Genomic DNA, 26184 nt, shown 5'->3' with positions numbered 1-26184 from the left:
GTAAAGCGGTCAAAAAATAAGGTGGATTTAAACATATTTCTATCCCATTGGTAAACAAATGTCAAGTTGCATTATTTTGATGCCAAACATCATTTTGGGATCGTAAGGTTGGCAGATTTTTCCGGTTGATACTGTGAGGAGATTTCGGGATTCTCGAGAGATTTTTTTACTGTAAGTGAAGTCCATTCGCGTTGAGGAGACGAGAAGTACCGTACAGCTGTTTCAGAAATATTGGGAATAGTCCGCTGTGCGCATCTGCCAATACCCCGAGAATTCTCAAACCCGCGTCCTCCTGGTTGTCAGTTTGGATATTTAGACGCTTGGCCTGCAGCGTGATTAACTCGCACGAGTTCAAGACTCCCCTTGAGTTTCCTGAGTTGCGCACTGCTGAAAACCTCCAGTAAGATTGGGACGGCTACACAGTGCTTCTCGGCTTTTCAGAAGCGACTGGCTTCACTTAGGGGAGGAAAGATCCCGGTAGATGCGCAGACATCGCTTTTCTTCCTTGCCTACCTATACCTCTAAATTCTGGGAAATTCATCTCATGAGCCATTAATTAGAAATCACAGAGCTGTTCGCATTCAGGCTCGGATGATGTCACTTCACAAACAGTAACTTGCCAAAAACCTGCCATCCAACCTTGTTTGTATTGGGCACTGATAGTCCATTCTAGACTAATCTTCATTAGCAAACGTTTCACAACAGATCGTTCCACGGAACTCGCCCCCAGTCTCTGACTTTGTGAATATGTTTTTTTCTGCGACATGGTCTCTGTCTTGGGAACAGTCTACGAAGCTAATCACCTAGCATGTAGACCTTCTCGATAGAAAGTACAGTGGATAAAAAGCCGTCCATTCACACCACTCTGATCGAAATTCGGAAGCGCATATGTAGCCGAAAGTAGCTGAAGAATATCTAGACCCTGGTCAAAGTACTCACACAGAAAAAGTGGCATCGACGATTCCAGGGTAAGTCGCAGAAGAGTTTTGCAAGTAGATGAATTACGCCCTTCATTTAACTTAGTTGTTATTGAATAGGGTAGTTTTAAAACTCCCAAGGGAGAGTACTGACAGTTTACCGTCTCAGATTTAAACGCCAGTGCTAGATTTTAAAACTGTCTACACACAGCAGAGCTGAGAATTTAGAAGGTTAAAAAAGCATAAGAAGACGGATACAAAGCGGTCGAAAGTTTGATCATCGATGGAATTTACAAAACGCTTCAAAAGGAAAAAAAATCGAGTCACGCACTGACTTGAGATATGTGGGTCCTGGAAGGCTGATGGCCCCCATGAAGAGTCAGTTCTGGCTAAATTTTCCTAACATCGTATGTGCACATCACGGAAATCAGCTCAGATATCTGAAAGGTCAAAACAAAGCTTAATGGGAGGTGTAAACTGCGCAATGAATCAACAGCCAGTCCTAAATGAGGATGAAGAATAACCCGTAATCTTGGATGAGTCGGGGGAGGTAAATTAGTCCTCAGCGTATTCTGTCGACACTTCGCAAGTTTCGCTTCAGTATCAATAAGCCTCCAAGTGAAAATGGAGTCCAAACAATGAAATGCGATATTAAAACATACATTACACGACCTTCAGTTGGTTTAAAGTAACACGCGCCAACATCTGTAGAGGCGGCTTGAGAAGTAATATGTTGGTGTAAGCCTGGACTAAGTGGAGATACATTAGGTTGGTGAACGCAGTGCATATACGAACACGGATGGTTTGTAAACCTGAGACATACAGCAAACGTTCCAGCGCTAAAAAAAATTCACTAGTGCGACGCTATCAGATATACTCAGCCTATTTAAGTGAATGACCCTTCCTAACGTTTTCTTTATCATCCCACGAATTTCAGGAGGTTGTACAGAGGTAGTGGGACAGAACTGGAGGAAAGATGGATTTGTCCTAACGGAAGGGGTAATTCTAGGTGAAAATTTGGGATGATAAAGTATAGTCGGGTTGAATGTGGGCGGGAGTTAATTTGGGTGCGATTAAGTGGGCCTAAAGACGGAGGAATGTTGAGCAGCGGGGGTGGTGAAGTACTTGGTATGAAAAATGATTAGTCATGAGGAATCTGCGGCCAACAATTTGTAGCTAGTGTTCTGAAGTGAGAAAACGGGTGAAGGTTTCACCAGTAACACAGATTCGGTCCTTGCTGTAAGGAGCAATAGCAATCAAATGGAGTGTATCTTAATCCTACCTTGCTGGCTTACTGGGTTTCCCACTGGGTTTCCCACTACGAGGCCAAAATTTCATTTTTTTTAATCATTGTGAAACTTCGTAACCTGGCTGGATATCTACCGAAAAAATAAACTACTTGTTTGTGAGAGATACATCACCGGTTTAGGGTGAATAGTCAGGAGAAACTGTGTTGTTCTCCATTGTGAGTTAGTTGAGTGTCGATTTTCGTGTGGAATTGTGAAGGGTTTGATCCTTTGGATTTTGTCGGATCGCGAATTCGGAAGAGCACAAGGTATGGAGTGGAGACGGGACTCGTTTGGATCACAGCAGTGTCAAGTAAGCTCAAAGGTGTCAGCTTACTATCCGGAACAGGGCAGATTAGCTGTCTTATCTTACTGAAACCTAATACGAAGAGAACACAGTATTGACATACTCTATAAGATCAGATCTATAAGGTAAGAGCAAAGAAGAAACCAAACTAAATTTATGAGGCATTGGCTTTTTTCAAAAAATAGCATCGTTTATCTGACAGCGAAGAACAACCGCCAATTCATCCTTCCGAGGCAAGCTTGATTATCATGAGGACTGAGACACAACTCATCATTATTTTTCTTATCGCTATGTTCTGTTCATAAATGGCACCAAGTCCGAGTGTTATCGGAACCAGAACAGTCTTATTCAGGCAGAACGAAGTTGAATTGAAGGACTTAACAAAATGTCATTCGATGGCTGAGTTAATTGTTAACGTTTTATTGTCAACCGAAATGACACCATCAATCATGCAATCAAATTACCCAGCTCGGTGAACACCACCGGGAATGTAGGCTACTTGAACTACCATTGTTTACCTTCGCCTGCCCTCAAGCATAAGTCTTCTCCTTCATACAGGCATCTTACGAACTCACCCATTGGGGGCACCTCAATCATTTATTCGGTCATTCACAGATTCTCCAGCCACATCACAAAACTCAGCATAGCTTCGTTTGTATTAGGAGATTAACCAAAGCAAAATGGTTGACCACCGTCCCTCGGCAATCCATTCTGTGATTTAATAACAAATTAACTCAAGTAAGCTTTTCCCAAAGTAGAATTACCTACTTTAAACAAACTGAGGGACCCGAACAACTGGTTGGAATAAGGAAGAGTTTTCGTACCGTTCGCCAAACTTTGTAATTCGTAACCTAGATGATCGAAGCCCTGCTCCCAAGAAAAACAGGTCCTGAAATTGAAGTCAGTACTGTACACGCGAGATTCCGAACACATTACCTAGTTCCATGTACCAACCCAATTTCGTTTCCTACCTGATAACGGTACAGCCGATGTGTATTACTGGTGTGTTGCTGTCAATAATGATGAGGATGACCAGTGTAGTTTCAATGGCAGTGAGATACTGTCGAGCTATAAAAAAAACATGAATTAGGTTGTAACCCCATGAAGTGATATTCAACAGGTCCATACCTGCCAGGTTGTGCGCTAAAACACAGACAACTTCCACACAAGGAATCCAGGGAGAATCTGGTCTCTGCGGTAGAATTGCTACCCAAGGATTTTGCAAGTTTATTTCCGTTTTGCAGCCCTGGAACACGAGTAACCAATGCGTCAAGCAGAGGATTGCAAAAGATGAGGAATCCCCGAGTTCCTTATCATTCACTCGTCTGGTGGTCGCGACGATATCAGCTCCGTGGAATTATAGTGCGCTCGGGTGGGAGAACGTGAACGGACTGAGGCAACGGTTGTTTTGGTCGGCTCGCTCAAACTCATTTTTGCTTTGGTTACTTAGAATCGCCCTGTAGGTTTGGCCGAAAGTACGATGTATGACACCACGTAGTTTTCGGTGCTGGTGTCATGAGCGGGTTGGGAATGCAGCACCAAGTTGACATTCGACATCCGTCTGCTGAGTTGAGCTCAGTACCAGCCACCAGACTAACGTGAATGTAGCTCACGATAACGAAAGATGCAACCGAAGTTTTAAAATCGTTATCGATATCCACATGACGGGAAATCGAATTACGGTTCTGGTGGTTGTTTTAGGTCAACTGTACGGCACGGTCTTGCGTGCGACCCGATGAAACTAGGTCTCTGTTGCCGATCGAAGCTCATCGAAGACCCTAAAGCCGCCGTCATGTCTAACTGCCAGCCGAACACAGAGTTTATTGTGGTCTACTAGACAATGTTGGACGTGAACGAACGATCTGGATAACCAAAACGATCCGTATTGTGCACTATTTGCAAAGGCTAACTTCTGATTGACCAATCCCCCTATAGGAGATTAATAAACCGCATCATGGCAACCCGTCTTCGTCCTAAAATAGATTCACTACGCCTCTGCTCCATTAGCTGCGGCATTTTTCTAAGCAATCGATCCAAAATTCACTTCGTACGCTCACCAACCACAAACTGCAATTGACATTCGAACATGCGAGAACAGCCGCAATGAGGATTTTCTATCATGAGTCCAGTTTGGTCATTGTGTTAGTAACGACCCCAACCAGGTGTAGAATACACGGATTACACGAACGAATCAATAATTCATTCTGCTCCATTAGGTCACATCCATGGTAAAGGGGGAGTACATATGACTTTTAAAAAGTAGACAAAATAGTACTGCGCAGTGTAACAGAGAACAAACAGATTTGGGAAATGGACAAAAAACACGCGAAGGATCTTGCTTGAGAGTGGAGAGCAACGAGAAGGTTGAAGAGGCGGTCTATGGATAGAGTGGATAACAAACAATGTGCGATCGGAAGCAGGCTTCGTAAAGGTTAAGCTGGTGGGTTGTGTACAGCAGATCAGACATAGAGCAGGACGGGTTGGGTATTGGAAGGAATACTGTACAAGCTGGCTGCGCTAACTAAACCAAGAAGTGGATGCGTATACAACAAAGTAATGCATGCTCATCTGCGGTTGGGACGATGTCTGAAGTTGTGAAACCGTAGGAGAGATGAATAGTCTGCACGACCCATTTGGTTCAGCGGTAGTCATGAATAGATTTGATGCTTCTTGCACATGATAGTATATTGTTCATCATTTAGCTTGCAACCTGGAGGTAGGAGATTGGGGTAAAAAAAACGCATCGAGCTGAGGATGAATAGATGTAGTAAACGACACTCGGTTCTGATGGCGTCCCGTAAGGTGAAATAATAAAAAATTTGCCTCCTAGTAATCACAATGGTCACACATCGCTGAAACGACTTCATACGATATGTACAGCAAACACAGCACGGCTGCCGATAATGGATTCGTTCAGGAATGGCATGAAGTAACCTATGTTCATTGGGTAATTCAAGCTAGATTTAGAGAATAAGCAAGTTATTCCTACAAGTATTCGTATAGTTCACATTATTAGGGGAATGACAATAGCGTTGCAGCGGGCATAGGTGGCTACCTAGTCTTCAAAATTTGCTGCACACTGCACACCACGAACAACGGGAAGACGATATGAGAAGGATGGGTGAAATACCAGAAAGTGATGTATGATCGAGTAACACCATGAGCAGGTTGCAGGAATTTTGTCCCGAATCAAACGGTGGCTTCAGGACACAGTCCACTTATTCTGGGTTCCTCTGTGACAGCCAACCACTGAGATTCAGTTAGATCACTTCCCTGCGGTTTCCACATTGAATTTTTGAGTTCTTGGGCCCACAAAAATATTTATAAACTACTCATATCCGACTGCATTGTCGAAATGTACTTTGGTTGAGCCTGAGGCGGTAAACGCCAAAAATAAAGACACAACCACTTTATGAGTGTGGACATGACCCGCTTCGGTACGTTTTAGTATTGCCAACGAGTTGGCACATAAAAAATACCCAGACCTGGGTACAAATTCATAACAACACATTCAGTACACTCATACATGTGGAGCTTCATATTTAGACGAGAATCCAGATGGATAAGTACCAGGTTAGTTCAGTTTGTCGTGCACAAACCTTACATCGGTCTCAGCTACTGCACCTTATTTTACTGAAAAGAAGAAGACCAAGCAGGGGAAAACATCGATTGGAGAAAAAGGCATGGGCGATGTGTTGGCCGGTAGAATGAAGCGAGTGGAGCAGCAACACCTCTGTCTACGGAATTCCACCATGTTTCTAGGTGCTAGAGTGTCCCGCACTCATGTTACCATCCAGAAGAATAATGACAGCGGGTAACTGACTCAAAACGCTTTACAGCACACGTATACGGAGGTTCGACTACCGTCTTCTTGACAGTAACCTGTAGGTCAACACCCACAGTTGTTACCCCTGTTAGCACCCTGTTCACCATGAGGGAGAGCTATCCTTCGCCATGTTGACCTGCTGTCCAACGCGCGTTGCCCAATTTGCCTCTATCAAACTGACTTTCTTCAGTGTCCAAAGTAAAGCACGTAAATTATATAATTATGTACATGCAGTGAAAACAAAACAGCATATGGGAAAAACGCATGACCTGTAAACCATACCTTTTCTCACTTGACATGTGTCGGTATTTTTGCAAGACCTATGGATACACGTACTATTTAAGAGGGCGAAGGTAATCTTAAACGTGCAAGGAGAATTTGGGAATACCAACTGATATTTCGAACTGTAGTCAAACCATGTCAAAAAGCAGAGAGGCATTGTACAGCGATTTTATCTCTACTGTGAACCGTCATCAGTACACATCTCATGAAAATCCAAGGAGTTTCGAACCCAAGACCTCTCGGCTGGCAGTTTGAAAATCACGCATCACCTCCAATACCAAGTTTTCATAAGTAGCTCAAAATAATAATTCAAAAATGAAGCTTCTATCTGAAAAGTCGACACTCAAGCAGCTCACCAACAGCTGACCACGTGATGTGAATTCCGTGACTGAAGGATGATTGGCCGTCTATCCTATCCAGGTATGAGGTAATCACATGGCTATCAGCCCCTCGTGATTGAACTGTTACGCATTCAAACTACTAACCGAGAGAACACGGGTTCGAAACTGTATACTGTTTCGAGGGGTCTGCACTGTTGATGACTGTCAGTGCTTCTCAACTTCTTGTTACAGACTGGCTTCACTTACAGAACGAGATTTCAACTGAAAATTCTAGAATTGTCCGTGGAAATCGAAAGACCACTGTATGTTAAGATGCTAGGGAAATGGGATGTGGCACTTCGTGTTCGGAGTTAGAGTTTGGAATTCTTAACTTCAGGTTGTCATTGGGAATTTATATCGAGGATTCGTATTGATCCAGCTTAGGAAATCTCTCGAGACATTTTATTAAAAATAGCATGATGTATCGACATGAAAAAGATGTGCGACTGATAGTTTCGACGCGGCACCACTAGGCGAGGTATGGTACGGAAAATGAAAGGCCAGGATGATGGTGATGCGATAAAAGCTGAGGGTATCCGACGACGGTGGACAACAGACACGATTGTACAGCACAAAAAAATTAATCAAACCAAAGTAAGATAAGTCTGGAGTTGCTCTGCACACTATGATCGTTTGAAGTCAAGGTATAAATTATCCAAAAACTAAAATAAATTATCGAGGCCAGTTCCAACATACACACGGCGTAACTACTTGCACCAGCCAAAATACCTTCGACCGTAAGCATGCCAAAGATGATTTGGTGTCTAGAAAACTCACATACACTTGGTGAGAGAACACAAATTCATCGAATAAGCGTAGAATCTGACACGAGTGGGCAGCGACCGGTATTTAACTTTAGCTCACAGACAGTTTTCATTAAACCAAAAGTGGATAGTGTTTTAGAAACAGACGATAAAATTTCAGAATTTGAGGATCCTAGGTTTCTGTCCGGCAACCCCACCACAATCCACCTCTACAGGAAGTACCTGCTATTCCGTGAAGGAAACTGGAGGAAATGGTATGTGCACCCGTCAGAGGATACGATGAAAGAGAACACTGGACATACAAAAAGATATCAAAATCTCATACGAGAAAACTTACCAGCAAGTCGTGCACAGTAGTAGTGGTAGCTCAAGTCGCAACCTCGACTGCAACAACTCAGGATGGCTCCGGGTTTATCACAGTGAGAACAGAGCTGAAATAAAAACGATTGAGGTGGATGCAATTTCGAAGACCTGTACGGATAAACACCACTTTAACTCAAAAGGCAGAGCGGATACCATTTCACCATTTGCACAAACGTAGTGTAGACCTCATTGCAAAGTTATTGAACACCAAGAGTTCGATAATCGGTGCCTAATTCTAGCCGCATGTGGTGGCATTCTGCGTGTCCAACAATGAAGTATGTCATCGAAATCTTCGTCCGAACACCTCCATAACCGGAGTTTGATGTTCAAGATATCGTTTACGGTGGTGAGGTTACGTTCTGCTAATAGCAATGCAATCCCACATAAGACTTTCTTCTTGCTTACCGGTAAATGCAAGAAGGGGACAACAGTAGTCAGCCAAAGACCTGACAGGGGGAACGAAGAACTCAAAAGGCATGAATTTGTATGCTTTTGGTTACGGAATGAACGGCGCCGGTTAAGAAACCTTAGGAGTGGAGTAAATACGAAAGTATAAGGCACGCTCATTGCTTTCCGGGAACCTTTCCCCCATATAAACGGAACCAAACAAAAGATCGAAGTTTTCCCATTTACTTCCATTTTACTGCCTACTTCATCGCTTTTTGGTTGACAAGTCATCTGCATCCAACACGGCAAATCTCCTGGCAAAGCCTAACGATTATGGACGCTCCGATAACCTCTGTGAAACGTAGTTTCTGTAGCCTCAATATTGTGCTCGTTGCAATTTTCATGCACCGAGTGGGGATGAAATGCAGAACGAAGCGATCCAGGGTATTAATAGTATGAGAACACCCACGAACTGAAGAAAGCTAGTGCGGCAGACTATGAAGACATAAGTAGTAGACGGGCTCTGGAAGCAGTGACAGAAACTCGACAAACACTCTCATTTGCACAAGAATTCGATAAAGACAGGAGAGCCAACTGAATCCAGTTGAACATCTCTTTTACGATGGTCCCGTTGTAGGCTGTCGAGGTTTCGGTCAAACTTATGAGTAGTATGTTACGTCTAGGCAGTAAGAGAAACTATTTACTAGGGATTAGCGTCATATACTCAGGGAGCAGACAGTGTCCAGCAAAACTTATGATAGTATGTTACGTCTAGGCAGTAAGAGAAACTATTTACTAGGGATTAGCGTCATATACTCAGGGAGCAGACAGTGTCCAGCAGGACAGTGGACACCAATGAGGCGCACATACATTGAATTATATGCGAGAAATAACGGGAATATAGAAGAGCTGGCGGAACTACCTAGGTCTAACCCAAGAGGAGGGAAAAACTACTAAAAAACCACGACGCCGTTCGATTGCATTTTTTCCAAATCCCAACAGGACTTTGCATAAGTTATTTCAAACATTTTTAAGAAAAATTATCCAAGCATGCTTTCAGATGGGCTAAAACAGGTGCCTGTGGTTATCCTCTGACATTTGGTCGCAGAGTATTTGTGCACTCAAACTAATGCAATACGTAAGGCCTGCTATACTGGGCCTATTGTATGTTGCCTTTGAACTTACTGAGACTAATGGGTAGCAATGCAGATTGTCCATTTTGTTCTGCTTGTTTGATAAGGTATGAAAAGTTTTCCCTGAGTTGATCAGAAAAAGAAACTAGGAAATTGGAGCCATGGATGATGTGTTCAGGGGTGTCAAGTATTCACCGTGTATTGGGGGCAACCAGTCAAATCACCGGCGACATTGGTGAACAGCCGGTGTGCACTACGGCGATTTGAGCGGTACTCATATACTTGGTACTGATTCGCTCCATAGTTACACGGTGTGTCAGTGGCGCTCAATAAGAGGCAGTTATACCTGGCATAGTTGACTATTTAATTTGAGCGGTACTCATATACTTGGTAGTGATTCGCTCCATAGTTACACGGTGTCAGTGGCGCTCAATAAGGGGCAGTTATACCTGGCATAGTTGACTATTTTCAGCGCTACATGAAGGATAAATACTGGCATATAAATACACTGTCCAGAGGAGAACCACAAAAATGACAATCTAGAAAGTGTCTTGGCCTAACAATGTTTCGCAAGATGGCGCTTAGAATGAGGAGGGTGTAGAGTACGGGAAAGGCTACCGGGCGCCATAACAAACCAGATAATTAGCGCATATCAGCAACACCAACCTGTGACTGCAAACCTTGGCCATAAACTAGGCAACATTTGGAACATATGCAAATGATTGAGAGCCACGGATTCAACACAAAAAGAGGAAGAAAAGGTGGTATGAATCCGGTGGATCCGTGATCACAAAATATCATTTTGATGACTACCTGCAGTTTGGACGGCCCTGAGCATCAACGGTTGGAACAAGCATCCCAAAGCAACTGCCTACGGTCAGCTGACGAACGAAGTTGGAAATGGAGGACACTGAGAATTATAATTTCTATTTTAAACTATGAAAGTAATTGCCACTTGATAGAGATGTATGCAGAAAAGGCGTGGGAGGCTTTGAACAATGGCGATGCTCAAGAACAAGCTAGTCATTGAGAAGAGGTTGACTCTTTACAGGGCAACCTAGACTGTGTGGGTTTGCGATACGCGCAGGTTAGCAGGATCGGCTTTGTAGGTCACCAGTATGTTCACCGGCCTGTCTAATAAGCTTCCTGGACCAAAGATAGGTTTGTTTCATTTTGAATTGGCTGCCTACCAAAAAATGGTAACATCATTAATCACAGAGTACCACCAGGTTAACACCTTGACGGAGTGTGAACGCGGTTCGCGGTAACATTTGAATGGTACTATACCGGGAAGGTGGTGCTCAGCTGAAACCCGAGGGAATCGTATACTGCTGGGGCTTGGATGATAACCAGACAACCGGTGCGGTAATGGCCTCATGTTTGAGCTGGCTGATGGATAGTGACAGGCTTTACTACGTTCGCCCACCGACCATATTTCCCTGGGTTCATATAGTTGATAATGCCTTGCGCGCAGCACCATATTAGACTCAGCACGAAGCGTCCGTGCCTCCCCACAATGCGCATGTGTCCAGTGGTTAGATCACTGTTGACTGTCAAATCCGATCTGATTTAACCATTTACCAGAGTCTAAACCATGCAGCCTAAGCCCAACCTCTAACCCGATCGCCCGATATAGATTAAAAATTGTGAGCGGTGCTCTAGACTTACTTTCAACCGACTCAACCTGATGATAATTTCCCCCCTAACCAACAACAACCACTGATTAACATTCAATGCTAGTCTGCTAGTTGAAAACGACCACACTAGTTATCCGCCTGTTTTGAAATCGCCCAACATTCGGTCGGCCTGACGGAGCACGTGTTAAAAGCGATAGGTACCCGTCAACATATCCAGCAACTGCTTACTTAAGCTTTCTAAGACGACTGATCACTGTTTTAGAAAATCTAGCAATTCCTCGACTCCATCAACTTCATACACCTTCCAAACATTTTCAACCTGTCGGTTGTCCGAGTTTCGCAAGAACCAGAGCTCTCAGATAGTCACTACCGCCCAGTAATGGGCAAAGAGCACACTCTAGAGAAACTGGTTTACAGTGTGTTTGTGTGTACCTGGTCAAGTTTCCACATCTTAGTGTATTGCCAAAAGTGGGCTTTGGTCTATCCGTTTAATCATGGAGAACGTGTTACTGTGCCGTCTTCAGCGCAATGGCCTACTTTTAGGTATTACGGGAGTAATTGAGGTGTATGTGGCTGAAAACTACGTTTGGAATCATCGGCCATGTTAGGATCATATTTGTATACTGCGATCAGTCGGGTGGGAACTTGAAACACCACTATAGGATAAAATCCAAAACACTAAATTTGCATCCTGGCTTTTGTTGGGAGGGAAAATTGCTCCTCGGGAACATCCGGCGTGGTGGTTGTTGTGAGTTAAGTGGATGGCATTAGTCGGATGGTCCTTCTTAGGAAGGCTTTTTATAGTAATACTACATGTATACATATAAACCCTAACACTGCTCAGGAAAACGTTACGCGTGTGCTCTGCAACAACAAAATGCTTCGGAAAATATTTACCCTTCGAAAATGAAAACCCTAATTATTGTCGTTTGCGTATCGTCTGGCCAAAATCAGAAAAAGAAACTAAGAAAAATGAACGATGTAAGACGCATTGCTTCCATCTAGCCTATTAGTGCAGTGATGAGTGTGCTTAGCACGCTGGTGTGCTAAGCCGATCATTAGGGCAAATACGTTCCCGAAAGAGGGCAGGAACAACGAATTAGTTTGGGCGTGAAGGAAATATTAGTGTGTGGAGAAAGACTCACTGTGCCTAGCGATAGTTGCAGTGCCTCACCCAGTCCGGTCACTGTCCCATTACCTTGGATGCATGTGCCAGGAGCCCAAAGAACACATTCTAGGTGGAACCAAACTTCTCCGGTAGGACCAATCCTAAAGAGATCAGCAGCGGGCTTGGTGGCAGACTGCGCAGTCCGATTCGTGCGTGCTTTGATGACAAGACGAAGCGCACCTGTCTTGGAAACGGTAGGCTGTCCCTGAGAAGCTGTGGCGCCAGATCGTGTAACAGCCGACGTAACCACACCAGAACGCGCCCTTCTGGATAGTCGTTCGACGTTTGAATTAGTATCGGACGGCTTGGATGGACCATTAGCAAATGGGAGTTCCTTTGGGGCTACCATTTCAGTGGGTAGTTGGGCACACTCTGCTTCAGCAACCCAATACGGACCGTAAAGGCTTCCAAGTTCGAGAAAGCTGTTATCCTTTCCACAGAAGGCACATAACCATACTCCCGCAGAAGATGCATCAAATGAGCCGTTATCACGGTTCTTCATTTGAGTTGCTGGTTTGTAAGTTAGACCTGTAAGGACGGGAAGAAAACGAGTTCAATATGATAACTGGCAATAAGGTACAGGAATGAAAGTCAACCTAAAGTGGAAATAGATGAAATGAATAATAATAATAAAAATAATAATAATAGTTCAGCTGTAGCACCCTTTCGCTGCTTAGCTGCATGCTCACCAGAAAGAAGCTCAGCTGTAGACCCTTTCGCTGCTTAGTTGCATGGTCACCAGAAAGAAGCACGAGGCCTGATATATTGCCAGGGTGCTCAAACCCAGACAGGAGCAATCGAGATGCTGGGGTTGAATTCGAACCACGGACCTTTAAGTCAGTAAGTTCGCACCTTAACCACCGAACTATCTCAAGCTCATCCAAATCGGAGGATTCTCTGACGACGCAAGGCTGCCAAGTTGAGGCGGAAAAACAGGTTAGAACAGGCAACGTTCCTCAGGAAGCCTTACGTGCAGTCTAAGGTGTATGTTGTCCGTCCAAGGCAGTTCACCTACCCTCATTGTATTTTACAACTCACCAGAGCAGTCTACACTACCTCTTTAGAAACGCAAACGCGAACTAAGGCTTTGTTGACATTTGAGTTTGCTGGCCTCGACCGTTTCATCATGTTGACGTGAATTCAGGCGCACTGGTTAGGATTTCACGCTGAGACACGTGACCATGACGGTACTCACCTAGATGTTGACGTGACGCGTGGTGGGCAAAGCATGTGCTACGTTCACGCGTCATTTGAGTGAAATGGACGTTGTTAGGGAAAGTGATGATGGAGGTCTAACTGAAATGAGAGCCCACCGTCGAGCGTCAGAATCTCAACCTTGTGTTGGGAGAACGCGAATTCATTTCATGGCCAAATGACGTACTATATTCGAAGGGGCTGCTGGGAGCATTACAGCTTTACGGACTCACTGGAGTACATTCAGTACAAACAACCCAGCCAATCACAAATTTTTGCCAGCGAGGCGAAGAATTACCAAAAGTAACCCAAGGGGGTAAAAATCGATAAAATTTGCTGACAAAGCTGGAAGTGGAAACGCAGTTCCATTCACAACGAACTAATGATATCACCTCGGGTGGTGATCAGACGTTTGCAACTAAAATTCTCATTTCAGTGGACGAACGAATGGCTATCAGCACAATATGAGCTACCAATACCCTCTTCAAATACGAATCCTGGAACTTTATCACATGCACTTACAACAGACTATACACTATTTTGACAGAATTGATACACCTCACCATGCTCTTTTAAGGACATGCCATAGCCAACATCCAAGGTTTCTTGGGTTTCTTGTGGTCTGCTGAAACTTCACCTTCGGGCGTATGTAGGTTTCTTAGATTTGACGTGAATTAGATTACGAGAATAATATGCAAGGGTGTTTAAGTTATATCAGCGCCCCTCAATTATCCTCCCGGAGTTTATTACTCCTGCTTTGCGCAGGTATCATCAATTTGTATGGATGCACACGTCAAACTCTGTACACTAGTACTATAGTTACCCAGTAATCTGCAAACACTATCCACTGGTTGTGCCGCACCCAAAGTTCCTCGACAGTTGACACTGATCGGGACGTGAGAGTCTCCATGATGCACTCAGAAAACGGGGGCGAGATGGCCCAAGTGGTTAGAGCGCGAATTTACTGACCAGAAGGTCCGTGGTTCGAACCCGATCTCTGCCACTCGACTTCCCCTATCTAGGCTTGGGCAACCTGGCAGTATCCCAGCCCTCGTGCAACCTTCGTGTGGCATGGCAGTTAGGCACCGAAAGGATGCTACAGCTGAAAGAACTACTACTCAGAAAACGTCTAATGGGAATAATGATAGTCTTTTTGCGTAGCCCAAGACAACGTATCCATCACCATCATCATTATTCTTTGCCATAAATTCTGTACAAGTACGACGGTCCTGTCGGTTTTGTAGATGATATGAAAAATGGATCAACCAGGACCAAATGCAGCAGCTATCGGTGACGCGTTAATCCTTGGGTGGCGGCGAAGTTTCCAGTGCGGAGATCAGGAGGACGAACTGTTCATGGTGGTCGTGCACAACCACTAACCCACCGCTACGCACCACTACGCTCACCAATAATGCACTGATGATGTCACCCCGATTGGTGATGAAACGTTTGCAATCAAATTACCCAGCTCAGCTAACAAGCCAATGACCATCTACGCTACCTGAGCTACCGACATTTCCCTCTATAGAGGACATCTCTGCCCGACGCCAGTTGATGTAGTGAGCTCAGGTGGGATCTCACGGTTGGCTTTCAAGAGTTCAAGCGAGTGAACATACAGCGTTTCCATGGGAGAATAATTCATGAACAAAACAATTGTTCCACAGATACCGCCATTGCGACCAACGGTCAAAAGAGTCAAGCAGGTTTCGAGTCAAGGGAAGTTGATACTGTTGGCTAAAGGAATCACTGCCACTGGTCCGGAATGTCGGAGAGCGGTCAAGAATACTAGATTTAGGAGAGTTGGTCAAGGCCAATAAAATCCATTTGTCCCATAAACATGTTCTATAGGAAAGCACGATACGAAAGTTCGAAAATTTATCAAGCGAATGGGAAGTAAACACAACAGTCATTGTTACCACCTTCAAGACTATTGTTTGCTCAAGCTGAACTTAGTGGGTGGGAGCTTCATCAGCAAGGGCGAGGGAAAATCCGATAAGTATCCGGTAGAACACTGTAGATGTCAGCCTGGCTCAGTGGTTCCTCTCAATATGCCACCCCAATAGGAACCTTCCCATTGAAGAAGTGGCAGAGGTAGATAGAACTACTCTGTTCCCGTTCAACTCACTAAGCTTCATGATGCCATACAAGTTTTATTTTCCTGTTACTATTGCAGTAAACTTCCTTCCAAGCATAACCACGATAGAAACCAGCAATTGCAATTTCAGATTTGTTATCAAGGATGGTGCCTGAAGGATAGATGCGGACAGATGATCCTGATAATCCAAACGTGGAAAACACCAAAATCTTCCACACGGTTTCTGAAGACTGTATATTTCAACGGCAAGCAATATTGCGACAGTTGACAGCAGACTGACGTCAGGATAACGGAGAAAGTCCAAAAAACACCAGCGCTAGTTAGTAATCCCGGGAAGAAATAGCGGTTTATTTCTAGAAGCATTCCCAGCCTTATTGTCCATTGTACGAGAATTACATTTCAAATGAAATCAAACAAAGTGTAATGCAAAACATGAACAGATGTAACAGAAAAAAGGGTTAGCTATTCAATTCATCCTCCAAACAGGAACCTCAGGTGTCACCAAACTGGGTTCCATGGAAGGAACTTTCGTATACTTTATCCTGTTTTCCCATCCCATCAGGTATTCCTGACCGCAATTTTAAGTCTGTTCGTTCTCACATGAATCAAAGATCCCTTACCTCAATGCATCGGAAATAGGGTTTTCACCAAGGGCTGTAGAAAAAAATTAACCGTATCTATCCGGTGTCATACTGTACTAAAATAGGAAACATCATGGGGGGCCATGTTTCTATCCTGAACGAACTACTTATTGCAGGGTTGCAAAGACGCTTTTAGAAAGCAGGCGAGGTGTGCGACAGGAACAAATGCGTACAATCATTTGTGAATAAAGTTGGCTTAAATGGAGACTCAGCTGAATACCATGAACGGGGGATTCAGCTGGAATTCATTTTGGTCTCCCGCAACACAAACTTTATTCGTAAGTGAATATACTTTGGTAACTACGTACGGCAGAACATAAGACTGATGGAAATTCGAGACTTACGCGAACCTGATAACCCCAAGGGCGAAACCGGAAGTGCGCTGCCGAAGTGTTTTCAGCAACTTTAAAAGTATTTATAGGTATAAGTATTTTATAACGTTGCATTGTCACAATGCTCCGATTCGCGAACCCCTTATAGACCATGATGAGCCGACTAATTCGACCAGGAAAAACCTACTAATGTGGATTACTGGTAGCTTACTTTTGTAAAATTAAATCTGATTGACGAAACCGTTCAGTTGACCTTTAGACAAACTATTCGTAATCCTCACACATAGGTCTAAGAATGTTCGAATTACCATCGACTATTAGCAGGTGAACGGAACAATTGAAAAAGGGAAGGTGTCTGTCAAAAACCTCAAAAAATACTTCAACCGACCATATGATCGCATCCGGTGTGAATTTCGACCCATAAAAGAACCCAGAAGAGTAAACTTGAGACCCCCCAATGGCCTCAAAGGCGGAAAGACACACTTTTTAGGTCAAGCGCCAAGCAGTGTTGGTGACCAGAAAATCCCAACCGATCAGGGTGCGCGTCTCACTTATGTCCCTGTTTGCGTGGAGACCTTCTCAACCAATTGGGGTAAAATCAATGGCAGGTGGTCATCAAGTGAAACCGGTGACTAGGGCGACCTTCCAGAAGTGACCACTTTGTTTTTTACCACAGAACGTCCTTGCCGGGAGGGGACTTATGCACTTGCTAATTGAAGTTACCGTAATCTGAAGTTCACTTTATTGGGACGTTGTTAAACTGAGTTAGCGTTCACGTCCACATCCTAGCAAAAATGTGCGATGTCCTGGTGAACAACAGCCTATACATCCATAAGCATGGCCACAGCCCGGTGTGCCGAGACTAAGACGTCGTTCCCGTTGGTTCCTACAGACCTAGTGCGGATACGGCTGTACCATAAGGAAAATAGATCAGGACATACTTGAAAACAGAGTTCGAGATTCGGAATTTTCCATTACAGGATTTACAAGCAACGGGTCCGCGCCGCGAGCCGAGGTGTTGAGAGGACAGTTAGAAGGAATGGACGACTGAGCGTATAGCGAATTCACTCCATTCTGGGAGCAGGACAAGTCTTGGAGAGCAGGACAGATGATATGAGCTGGATGAGAGGTTGCGACGGCTGATGCGTCTGTTGAGCAGGAAGCAATGGTGTGATCTTGCTGGGCCGAAGAGGCGTACCGATGATGATGGAGTCGCTGAACTGCTTGGGAAATGCTTGATACCGTTCCACCAGACTGACAAAGACAGAGGAAAGGGGACTCGAGGTAGCGCCTGTTGAAGGTTGTTTCTGCCGAAGCTCGTCGTGGCAAATCAGAAGACTTGTTTGACTTAATCAGTCTGGATCTGAATAAACACAATTTAGAGAGCATCATAAGAAGGAGATAAGTGCCCGTAACGTAAAGATGCGATCAATGTACTTCCTACACGGAGTAAACGAATTTGTGTTTCACGTGCCTGTGTTACAACTCGCAGTATTGCTGATGCCGGCGGCCACGTTATGATAAGCGTTAGGCCGATACTTTTTGGTTCGAGCTCGAGATAGCTCAGGGGATAAGGTACCAGATAACGGACCGCAAGGTCAATGGTTCGAACCCAACTTCAGAATCTGAACTGTTCCTGTTTGGTCTGGACCTGACAGTAACCCAGCCCCCGTGCTTTCTTCCAGTGGCGTGGCAGTTAAGCACCGAAAGGATTTTAGAGCTGAACGGCTTGTTGTCATTTGATTTTTTGTTGCGTAACTCTTTGAACGGAGATGATCGATGAACAGATGATCAATTGGTCCCAGTTGTATGAAACACCTTATTCCCAAGAAAGTTGAAGTATCTAGTCAAGGTACAACACAAAGAGACATTGAGCAGTGCTGACGGAAGCTCATCTAGATAGGCTGATTCCACTGCGCTTTCCTATCTACACGCAAATTTCGTTCAATCGACTGTCTAGCCGAATTGTACTACGATTCAGAGGGATACGATGTCTTGCATCAGTAAGTAACAGCGACCGATCTGAATTCCAGTGATAAGTAATGCGCGCTCCCAGACATCACATGCCAATGTTCTAGTATCACGACTGATGTCTTCGTTCTTTCAAAGCATTACATGGTATGGTGCGTTTGCTTAATTTCGTGATAAGAAAACTTTTCGGCTGCTGGGAGGGAAATTTGATTCTTGAGTTTCTCTTGGAAATTTAGTGATCTAGATTGATCGACCCTCGAGTACTAAGCTTGGTTACCGGAAGCTAACGGCCAAGTGATCCATTCTGCTCCTCAGTTTTTTTCAACAGTAGGGGAGGCCCGGTAACATTACGGCGTCCACTGTGCCTAATTGGCGGTCAGCACAGAGTTGTGAGGCATTCGGCATTAAATCTTGTGTCAAAACTAAACTTGCCACCGAATAACGTCTCGCTTGAACTAAGGCGTCCGACTTGTGCAGTAAAATCTGCGACGAGGACTATGTCAGAACGGCGAAAATGCCTCTCACGGAGTCGGTGCTGTAGACGACTGGTGTATAAGCAAAAACCATTGACAAATGGCAATTATTACTTTGACCGGTGCGAGTCTTTAGGAAGTGGATGGATGGAGGCGACTATTTACAGGTATCCAAGAAAGCAATGTCTCAGCTCAGGAGCTGGTATAAATACCAAAACCAGCTTCGGCAGGTGGAAAATCGCCCGAACTTTGCACCTAGACAGCAAGGGTTCAGTGGACTCAATTATGTTCGGGTATCAAGAATGTAGCCAAAGTCTGTCGACAAAGTATCAAGTGTGCACGCAAGAGCAATTTCTCGATCAGCTTACTCAAGGATTCGAATAATGGAGGTTGCGATGGACTACCTAAAAAACAGAGATTACAATCACGACGAAAACGATCACAAAATCTCCATGCGATATTTATTAGAAATTGGACATTCTGCCCATATCTAGGCAGCTTATGTTCTATGAGGCAAGCACTGCCTAGGCTTCTAAACCTATCCTACCGCAACGGCCTTCAGATCGCCAGAAGTACACAGCCTGAAGTCAGTGGATAGTAGTGAGGCAGTTAGCTTAATCACTGTGCTTACATCCTGAATTGTTGCTTTGGATACACAGCACGCAACAATGTCAAGCGAGTCCAGCATGAAAGTAATAGCAGGTTTCTGTCCTGCTTGCTTTCAGGTGCGCTGGTCATTGACGTCCTGCTGGATGGGGACTTCGAGACGAACCATATCAATGGTTAGAGACACTGTCAGACATGGCCCAGTCGCGCCCTCAATGGCGCTCATGCATGCAAGCTATGGACTTCAATGCATAGCTCCCTTCCCTTAACACTCCATCCAGTGCTGTATTTGCGCACTAATTAATCAGTTACCGCCTCCAACACGCGGGGGCGAGATGGCCCAAGTGGTTAGAGTGCGAATTTACTGACTGGAAGGTTCGTGGTTCGAATCCGACCTCCGCCACTCGACTTCCCTGCCTAGGCTTGGGCAACCTGGCAGTACCCCAGCCCTCGTGCTTCCTTCGGGTGGCATGGCAGCTAGGCACCGGAAGGGTGCTACAGCTGAACGCTTCCAACACGCAGCTACCTACCCCCCCTCCCCGAATCATTGGTGAACGAAACTGCGGCAGCCACAACCACTGTACGACCAGTACGCGGTTATTACAGCTGACAATGATGATGATGTCCTGCTTGCTTTATAGTGTGAATATTAAAAGCAGCCAGACATATTGGACGGCGATGCTTGAAGATTGATTTCCAGCTACCTGAGGATGTCAACACTGCATGACGCACAGACGTTGCTGCCTAAACCGACATAGGACGAACGGAGTCATCAGTAATGACTGGTGGGGTTACAGAGAAAGTTATTAATAGAGTGGGGGGAGTGGGAATGTATATGAAAGAGAAGAAAGGGAGACGCCAGCAATAGTCAGTTTCCGTTTGCAAGTCCTGCTGTATGCAGCAGGTAAGGTGACCTAGCTGATGACACCACGCGACGGCCGATATGGCAGTTCACGGATGTACGTGGGCGGTGATGGTGCCAGGGCGCCCAGATGTAAACAAAGAGATTGTTCAAGTACACCTAAGAGTGAGCCATGACTTTGATGAGCGCTTTCCATCGTCTTCTCTATGAAGAGCAGTTAGCCAGGAGTTGTAGTATAAAAATCATTTAGCCCCCGGTGCTTAGCTGCTATGCATTCCTGGTCACTGCCGTCTTCCTGGATGGGGACCCCGAGACGAGCCATATCAATGATTAGAGACATTTTCAGACATGGCCCAGTCGCGTCCTCAATGGCGCTCGCGCATTCAAGCTATTGCCTTCAATGTATGGCTCCCTCCCCTATTAGCCCACACTCACCAGTCCACTGACAGTACTGTTTTTACGCACTAATTTATCAGCTTCCGCCTCCAATGCGCAGCTACCTACCCCACCTCCCCGAATCATCGGTGAACGAAACTGTGGCAGCTACGACCACTGTACAAGTACGCGGTTCTTACAGCTGATAATGATTAAGACATCCGAAGGAAGAACGAGGGCTGAGGTACTGCCAGGATGCCCAAGCCTGCACAGGAGCAGTCGAGATGCAGAAATTAGGTTCGAAGTAAGGCTCTTCCTATCAGTAAATATGCGCCCTAACAACTGGGTTATCTCGAGCTCTGCAGTTACTGTGCCATGTGCAGGTGAAAAATCCTCTCCAACTGTTCACGAAATCGCTTCTATTTTTCATTTTCTATATCCTGTTCACGCATGTAGTCTTAACAACCTTTTGTTACTGGACCAGCTTCAACTGCTTGGCTTCACCCCACAACCTGCGTTAGTCGGATCGAACAACTGTGAGACTTGTTAAGCGACGTGTCCTTGGGCCACCTCAAGTCCTGTTTGTTACAAACAATCTGTCGTTGACCTTTGTTGTTGGTGTGCACAGACGCTGTTGTGCCAGTTTTACTGTTGGTCGCAACTCGTGTGCACCGTTTTGTCGTGCTGTTTTGAGGACCCTGATGATCCATATCAAGGGTCTGTTTTCTAGTTCAATTTGACAGTCCATGCCATTAGATTTAGAATCAGATTCGAACTATATCCCTACGCGGTCGGGTTCTGACAACACAGGTCTTAACCTCCACTCGGTTGACTGTACTTTGTGTGGCGACCTTACCTTCCACACTAGTGAACATAATCCGCTTGACCTTGCTAGATGGTGGGGCCGAGATTCAACTCATCAGTGGTTAACGACGATGGTGGGCATGGTTCAATCTGGCAGGCGGTGGCTCACCTGCATAAAAATCATCGGCTTCGACGTCTTCAATCATCCAGACAAGAACAAACTTATTGTGCTGTTACCTCCACTGCTTGGCTACGTCTTTCGCGCACTACCACTCTCCGATGGCCGAAACTGTGATAGCTGACATAGACGTCCTCTTAATACTAAACCCAACTTAACTTTCCAAGTCTCGCAAAACTCTGGCCACCCTTGAGGCTCACAACTCACTCAAGCTAGTAGGACCAAAGTCTGTGGGCATGACAGCAAACCTTTTCAAAACACAGTTAATTTGGTTTCGGTCGGTATTTCTAGTTCCACAGGTCTGTGGGCTCTAGAACTTCCTAGCGCCACACACTCAGTTACAACCAACCTAGAAACCCTCAGAACACGGTTCAATAGGCACCTTTTCAATCTGGAGGTGGCTCACCTGCATCAAAATCATCGGCTTCGACGTCTTCAATCATCCAGACAAGAACAAACTTATTGTGCTGTTACCTCCACTGCTTGGCTACGTCTTTCGCGCACTACCACTCTCCGATGGCCGAAACTGTGATAGCTGACATAGACGTCCTCTTAATACTAAACCCAACTTAACTTTCCAAGTCTCGCAAAACTCTGGCCACCCTTGAGGCTCACAACTCACTCAAGCTAGTAGGACCAAAGTCTGTGGGCATGACAGCAAACCTTTTCAAAACACAGTTAATTTGGTTTCGGTCGGTATTTCTAGTTCCACAGGTCTGTGGGCTCTAGAACTTCCTAGCGCCACACACTCAGTTACAACCAACCTAGAAACCCTCAGAACACGGTTCAATAGGCACCTTCAGTCGATCACTCAACCTGCTAGTCCCCCAGTAAAATCCCACCAAACCATTGCTAAGCCATCTAGGGAAACAGAACAGTGAAACCCAGTGATTCTGGAAGATGGACTAGACGCATATGGTTGATATCCTCCGCAACACCGTAACGTCGAGCTCTGGTACGTGAGGTGCGAATCCGAGTACATCAAGTGTGACCTCGAAGAGATGAAGCATCGAACATATCCCTATAGTGCGAGCACTACCCACACCAATTACGAACATTCGGCATTTCCACTGATTACATGGACGTGTTTTACACTGCAGGTACAATTACACAGACGAATAGGAACGTCCTTGAATTTTGTAAGTAAACATCGTATTATACACTGACATTTCTGGACTACTGAGAGCCTACACTGAACAGTCCAAAAGCCCCGCCCCACAACTATTGCGACTCGCCAGGCTGTGATAACTACCTCCAGAAGAGCCTGTCGTTGCTACGGTAGTGTGGTTGTTCTCGCTAGACAAGCCGTTCAGTACCATCAACAGCGTAACATCAGTGCTCAACACTGATGCTTCCCTGATGTAAACCGGTTGGTGAATTCAGAGTGAAATGAGAAGGGCGTAGTACCTTTTGTGCATTGTTACCGTGTACACTGAAGATCAGAGATACCACAATATAATAGAAAGCCGGGGGTGGGCCCAAACGAAAGAACTCTAGGTCAGTGAATCGCATCCTATGCAGGGCATACAGAGGAAGAATACTGCTGTTTCCCATCGGGTAGGTGCGAGGTATATTTGCGGGGCGAGATGGCTCAGTGGTTAGAGCACGAATTTACTGACCGGAAGGTTCATGGTTCGAACTCGACCTCTGCTTCTCGACCTTACCTGTCTACGCTTAGGCAACCTGGCAGTATCCCAGCTCTCATCCAACCTCCGGGTGGCATGGCAGTTAGACCCGAAAGGGTGCTACAGATGAAGGTTTTTTTACCGAAGATGCTACAGCTGACCAGTTTTCTTCCGCTCTGATTATTTGGAGTAGCTGTTGCTCGTATACACATCTGACGAAACGGAAAGTGAAGCAACAAATAAAAGATACGAGATTGTGCCTCGCATCGCGGATTTAGAATACGGTTTATCGAAACATCTGAGATGTTCTTCGTTGCGGTGCATGACTACGCAATGCCAACACTGTTTTTATTCAAGGATCTAAGTTTAAGAGTAATTTGTCAAAATGGTAGCGGCCTGTATACATGATCCTCCAAGCTTATCAAGTAAGTTTGATGAACTGAAACCCAATAGGGAGTATGGCCTCCAGTGGTTCGATGGACTGGACGGCAGAACTTTGTAACAACAAAATAAATAAGCCTCAGAATAAATGCATGGTAGGAAACAGTGAAAAAAGAATAACCATGCTCACTTCCTGGAGGGCCCGTGTTTGTCAACAACACGGGGTCCCAGGCGTCTGCCACGAGTCATTCTTCCGAAACGCGTTCCACCGACTTCAAAGTCTGAATCAGAATCTACTTTCCTGTTCTTCAGTCTACTCCGCCTCTGTCCACCTCCTCTACGACGTGCGTTACTCTTCCGCCTAGAAACAAGGGGTTGTTCTTGTGGTTTTAGGACGTTCGCAAGATTTTCAACATTTTCCAAGCGATCCGCCAAGACAGTTGGTCTCAGTGATGCAGACAGATCCTTAAAGTGCTCATACACAGATGTCGATACTTCAGGAATAATTGGGCTCCCAATACATGAGCCCTTCCCCATAGCTTTGTCGTCTTTGTGTTGAGTGGAGTGGCTGGACTCTGCTAAATTTCGGAGGGGAGACCCTAAGGCAATGGAAATTTTTTCCAAAATAGGTAGGCCATTTGCTACGTATTCCACACGATCACTTAGGGCGGACGAGGAAGTAGAGGATGAACTACTGGGGCTGGAAGAGGACGTTGGGGTAATTTCTGGGACGGTGAGGGACTTTCCAGCATGATTTCGAATTTCCTTGAACCTGGGAGGGATGCTGGTCGCGAGGAAGTAGTCAGCTGCTCTTCCGGTGTTCGAACCTTTCTCCGAAGTAGCTCGGGAAGAAGCAGAAGACTGCCCCCCTATTTCTGCAACGATTATAGGAGGAGAAGGGGATGCTGTTTGATTAAACTGACCAGCGCTGGGACGCGGAGAGGAATTTGCAGGAGATAATGCAGGTGGGGGCGGTGAGTTGCTGTAGGATCGGAACTGGTTGGTATCATTACGGGGAAAGTCTGTTGCGACCGACAGACGGTTCACCGCTTTGTTATCGGTAAAGCTGGGCAACAATGGCATTCTATGGCCGAGAAAGACATCTGACGACACTTTGGCATCCAAAATCAAACCACCAGCTCCAAGCGAGTGCTCGTCGAAGTAGTGAAATCCACCTGTTATGGAGTCAGAAACCATCTCGCAAGATGGGGTGAGATGGGTAGAGCCCAGTATTGCACGGGGGATGGATTGCCGAAGTATTGCATTAATGTGAGAGTTGTCAAGTGTATTGTCAGATGACACGGTGGGAGTTGAGGATCTTAATACATTTGATACCAGTGACTTCATTATTGAGGTCCTGAATTAAGCCCAAATAAGGGGCTAAAGCACACAATCTATCCCTCATATCCGGATAAATCCGAGCAAATTACCCGTGCAAGCAGTAGCGCAAACACCCGCGCCCATGCGATGAAGGCCGAAAATTTGCCCAAGGCCAGTTCAGATGAATAGCTTTTGAGGGACTTGGACAAAATAGGAGGGCACTTGTGCGAATTGTGTGACTAGGCGCCCATATGATTTGCAAAATCCAAAACCTTCCTTCACTGTGTACTACGTTTTATTGTAAAACTGTGAGCATATTAAAACCACTCCATCAACCAGTGGTATGAAACTCAAAACCATCACTGAAGATCGGACCTCGGGCAGTTCACGGATTCACGGCTTCACGGATTGATANCGCCGGGTGTTTGCTGGTTCACCGGTAAAAAACCTGTTTACCAGGCGTTGTTGAAACAGGGCATAATTAAGAATTAGGTCCTCTCGGAGGCGAAGGTACTCCAGGGGAAAGAGATCAAGCATCGCGAGACGCGTTTCCTAGTTCACGGATTTGAGGCCAGCAGCCATTCTCGAGGCGGCTCGCTGAGGTGAAGACATTTACGATAGGGACCTATGGTAGCTAGCATGGCGGAAACACAGTGCACGGTAAAATTGGATGGGTCCACTGGTGTCGCTTCTGGGTATTGTTAGGTTTGAAAAGTTCCACATGATGGTGAGGCAGTGCTGACGCATAGGGAAAAGCGTAAACTGGAATCAAACTCATTGAACTTGTGGGGAGAAGAACCGGAGGTGCATTGAGATATTTAAGTCCGGCAAAAGAATCTGACGGATTAGTTCAACACAGTACTAGAATCGGTTTGGG

General features: G+C 45.3%; 2 protein-coding genes across 2 annotated transcripts in view; one reads left to right on the top strand and one right to left on the bottom strand.

Annotated features, from left to right (window-relative positions):
- Nucleotides 1-24352, top strand: part of T265_02627 (hypothetical protein) — a gene marked incomplete at both ends in the record, with an annotated part of 31246 nt that extends 6894 nt beyond the window's left edge. Inside the window, 2 exons of the mRNA XM_009166925.1 lie at nucleotides 3755-3872; nucleotides 24300-24352. Of these exons, the coding sequence (XP_009165189.1) occupies nucleotides 3755-3872; nucleotides 24300-24352 (171 nt within the window). The remainder of the gene's footprint in view (nucleotides 1-3754; nucleotides 3873-24299) is intronic.
- T265_02628 (hypothetical protein) lies at nucleotides 4740-25439 on the bottom strand (the record flags this gene model as incomplete). The annotated part of the gene is made up of 5 exons (XM_009166926.1): nucleotides 4740-5220; nucleotides 8100-8193; nucleotides 12428-12978; nucleotides 17654-18075; nucleotides 24178-25439. The coding sequence occupies 5 exons, from the start codon at nucleotides 25332-25334 to the stop codon at nucleotides 5159-5161; spliced, it is 2286 nt and encodes a 761-aa protein (XP_009165190.1).
- Between the last annotated feature and the right edge of the window lie 745 nt (nucleotides 25440-26184).

This window comes from Opisthorchis viverrini (assembly GCF_000715545.1).
Source record: "Opisthorchis viverrini unplaced genomic scaffold opera_v5_33, whole genome shotgun sequence".
Lineage (NCBI taxonomy): Eukaryota > Metazoa > Platyhelminthes > Trematoda > Opisthorchiida > Opisthorchiidae > Opisthorchis > Opisthorchis viverrini.
The sequence above is the reverse complement of the archived record's forward strand: the minus strand, read 5'-3'. Positions and strand labels throughout refer to the sequence as shown.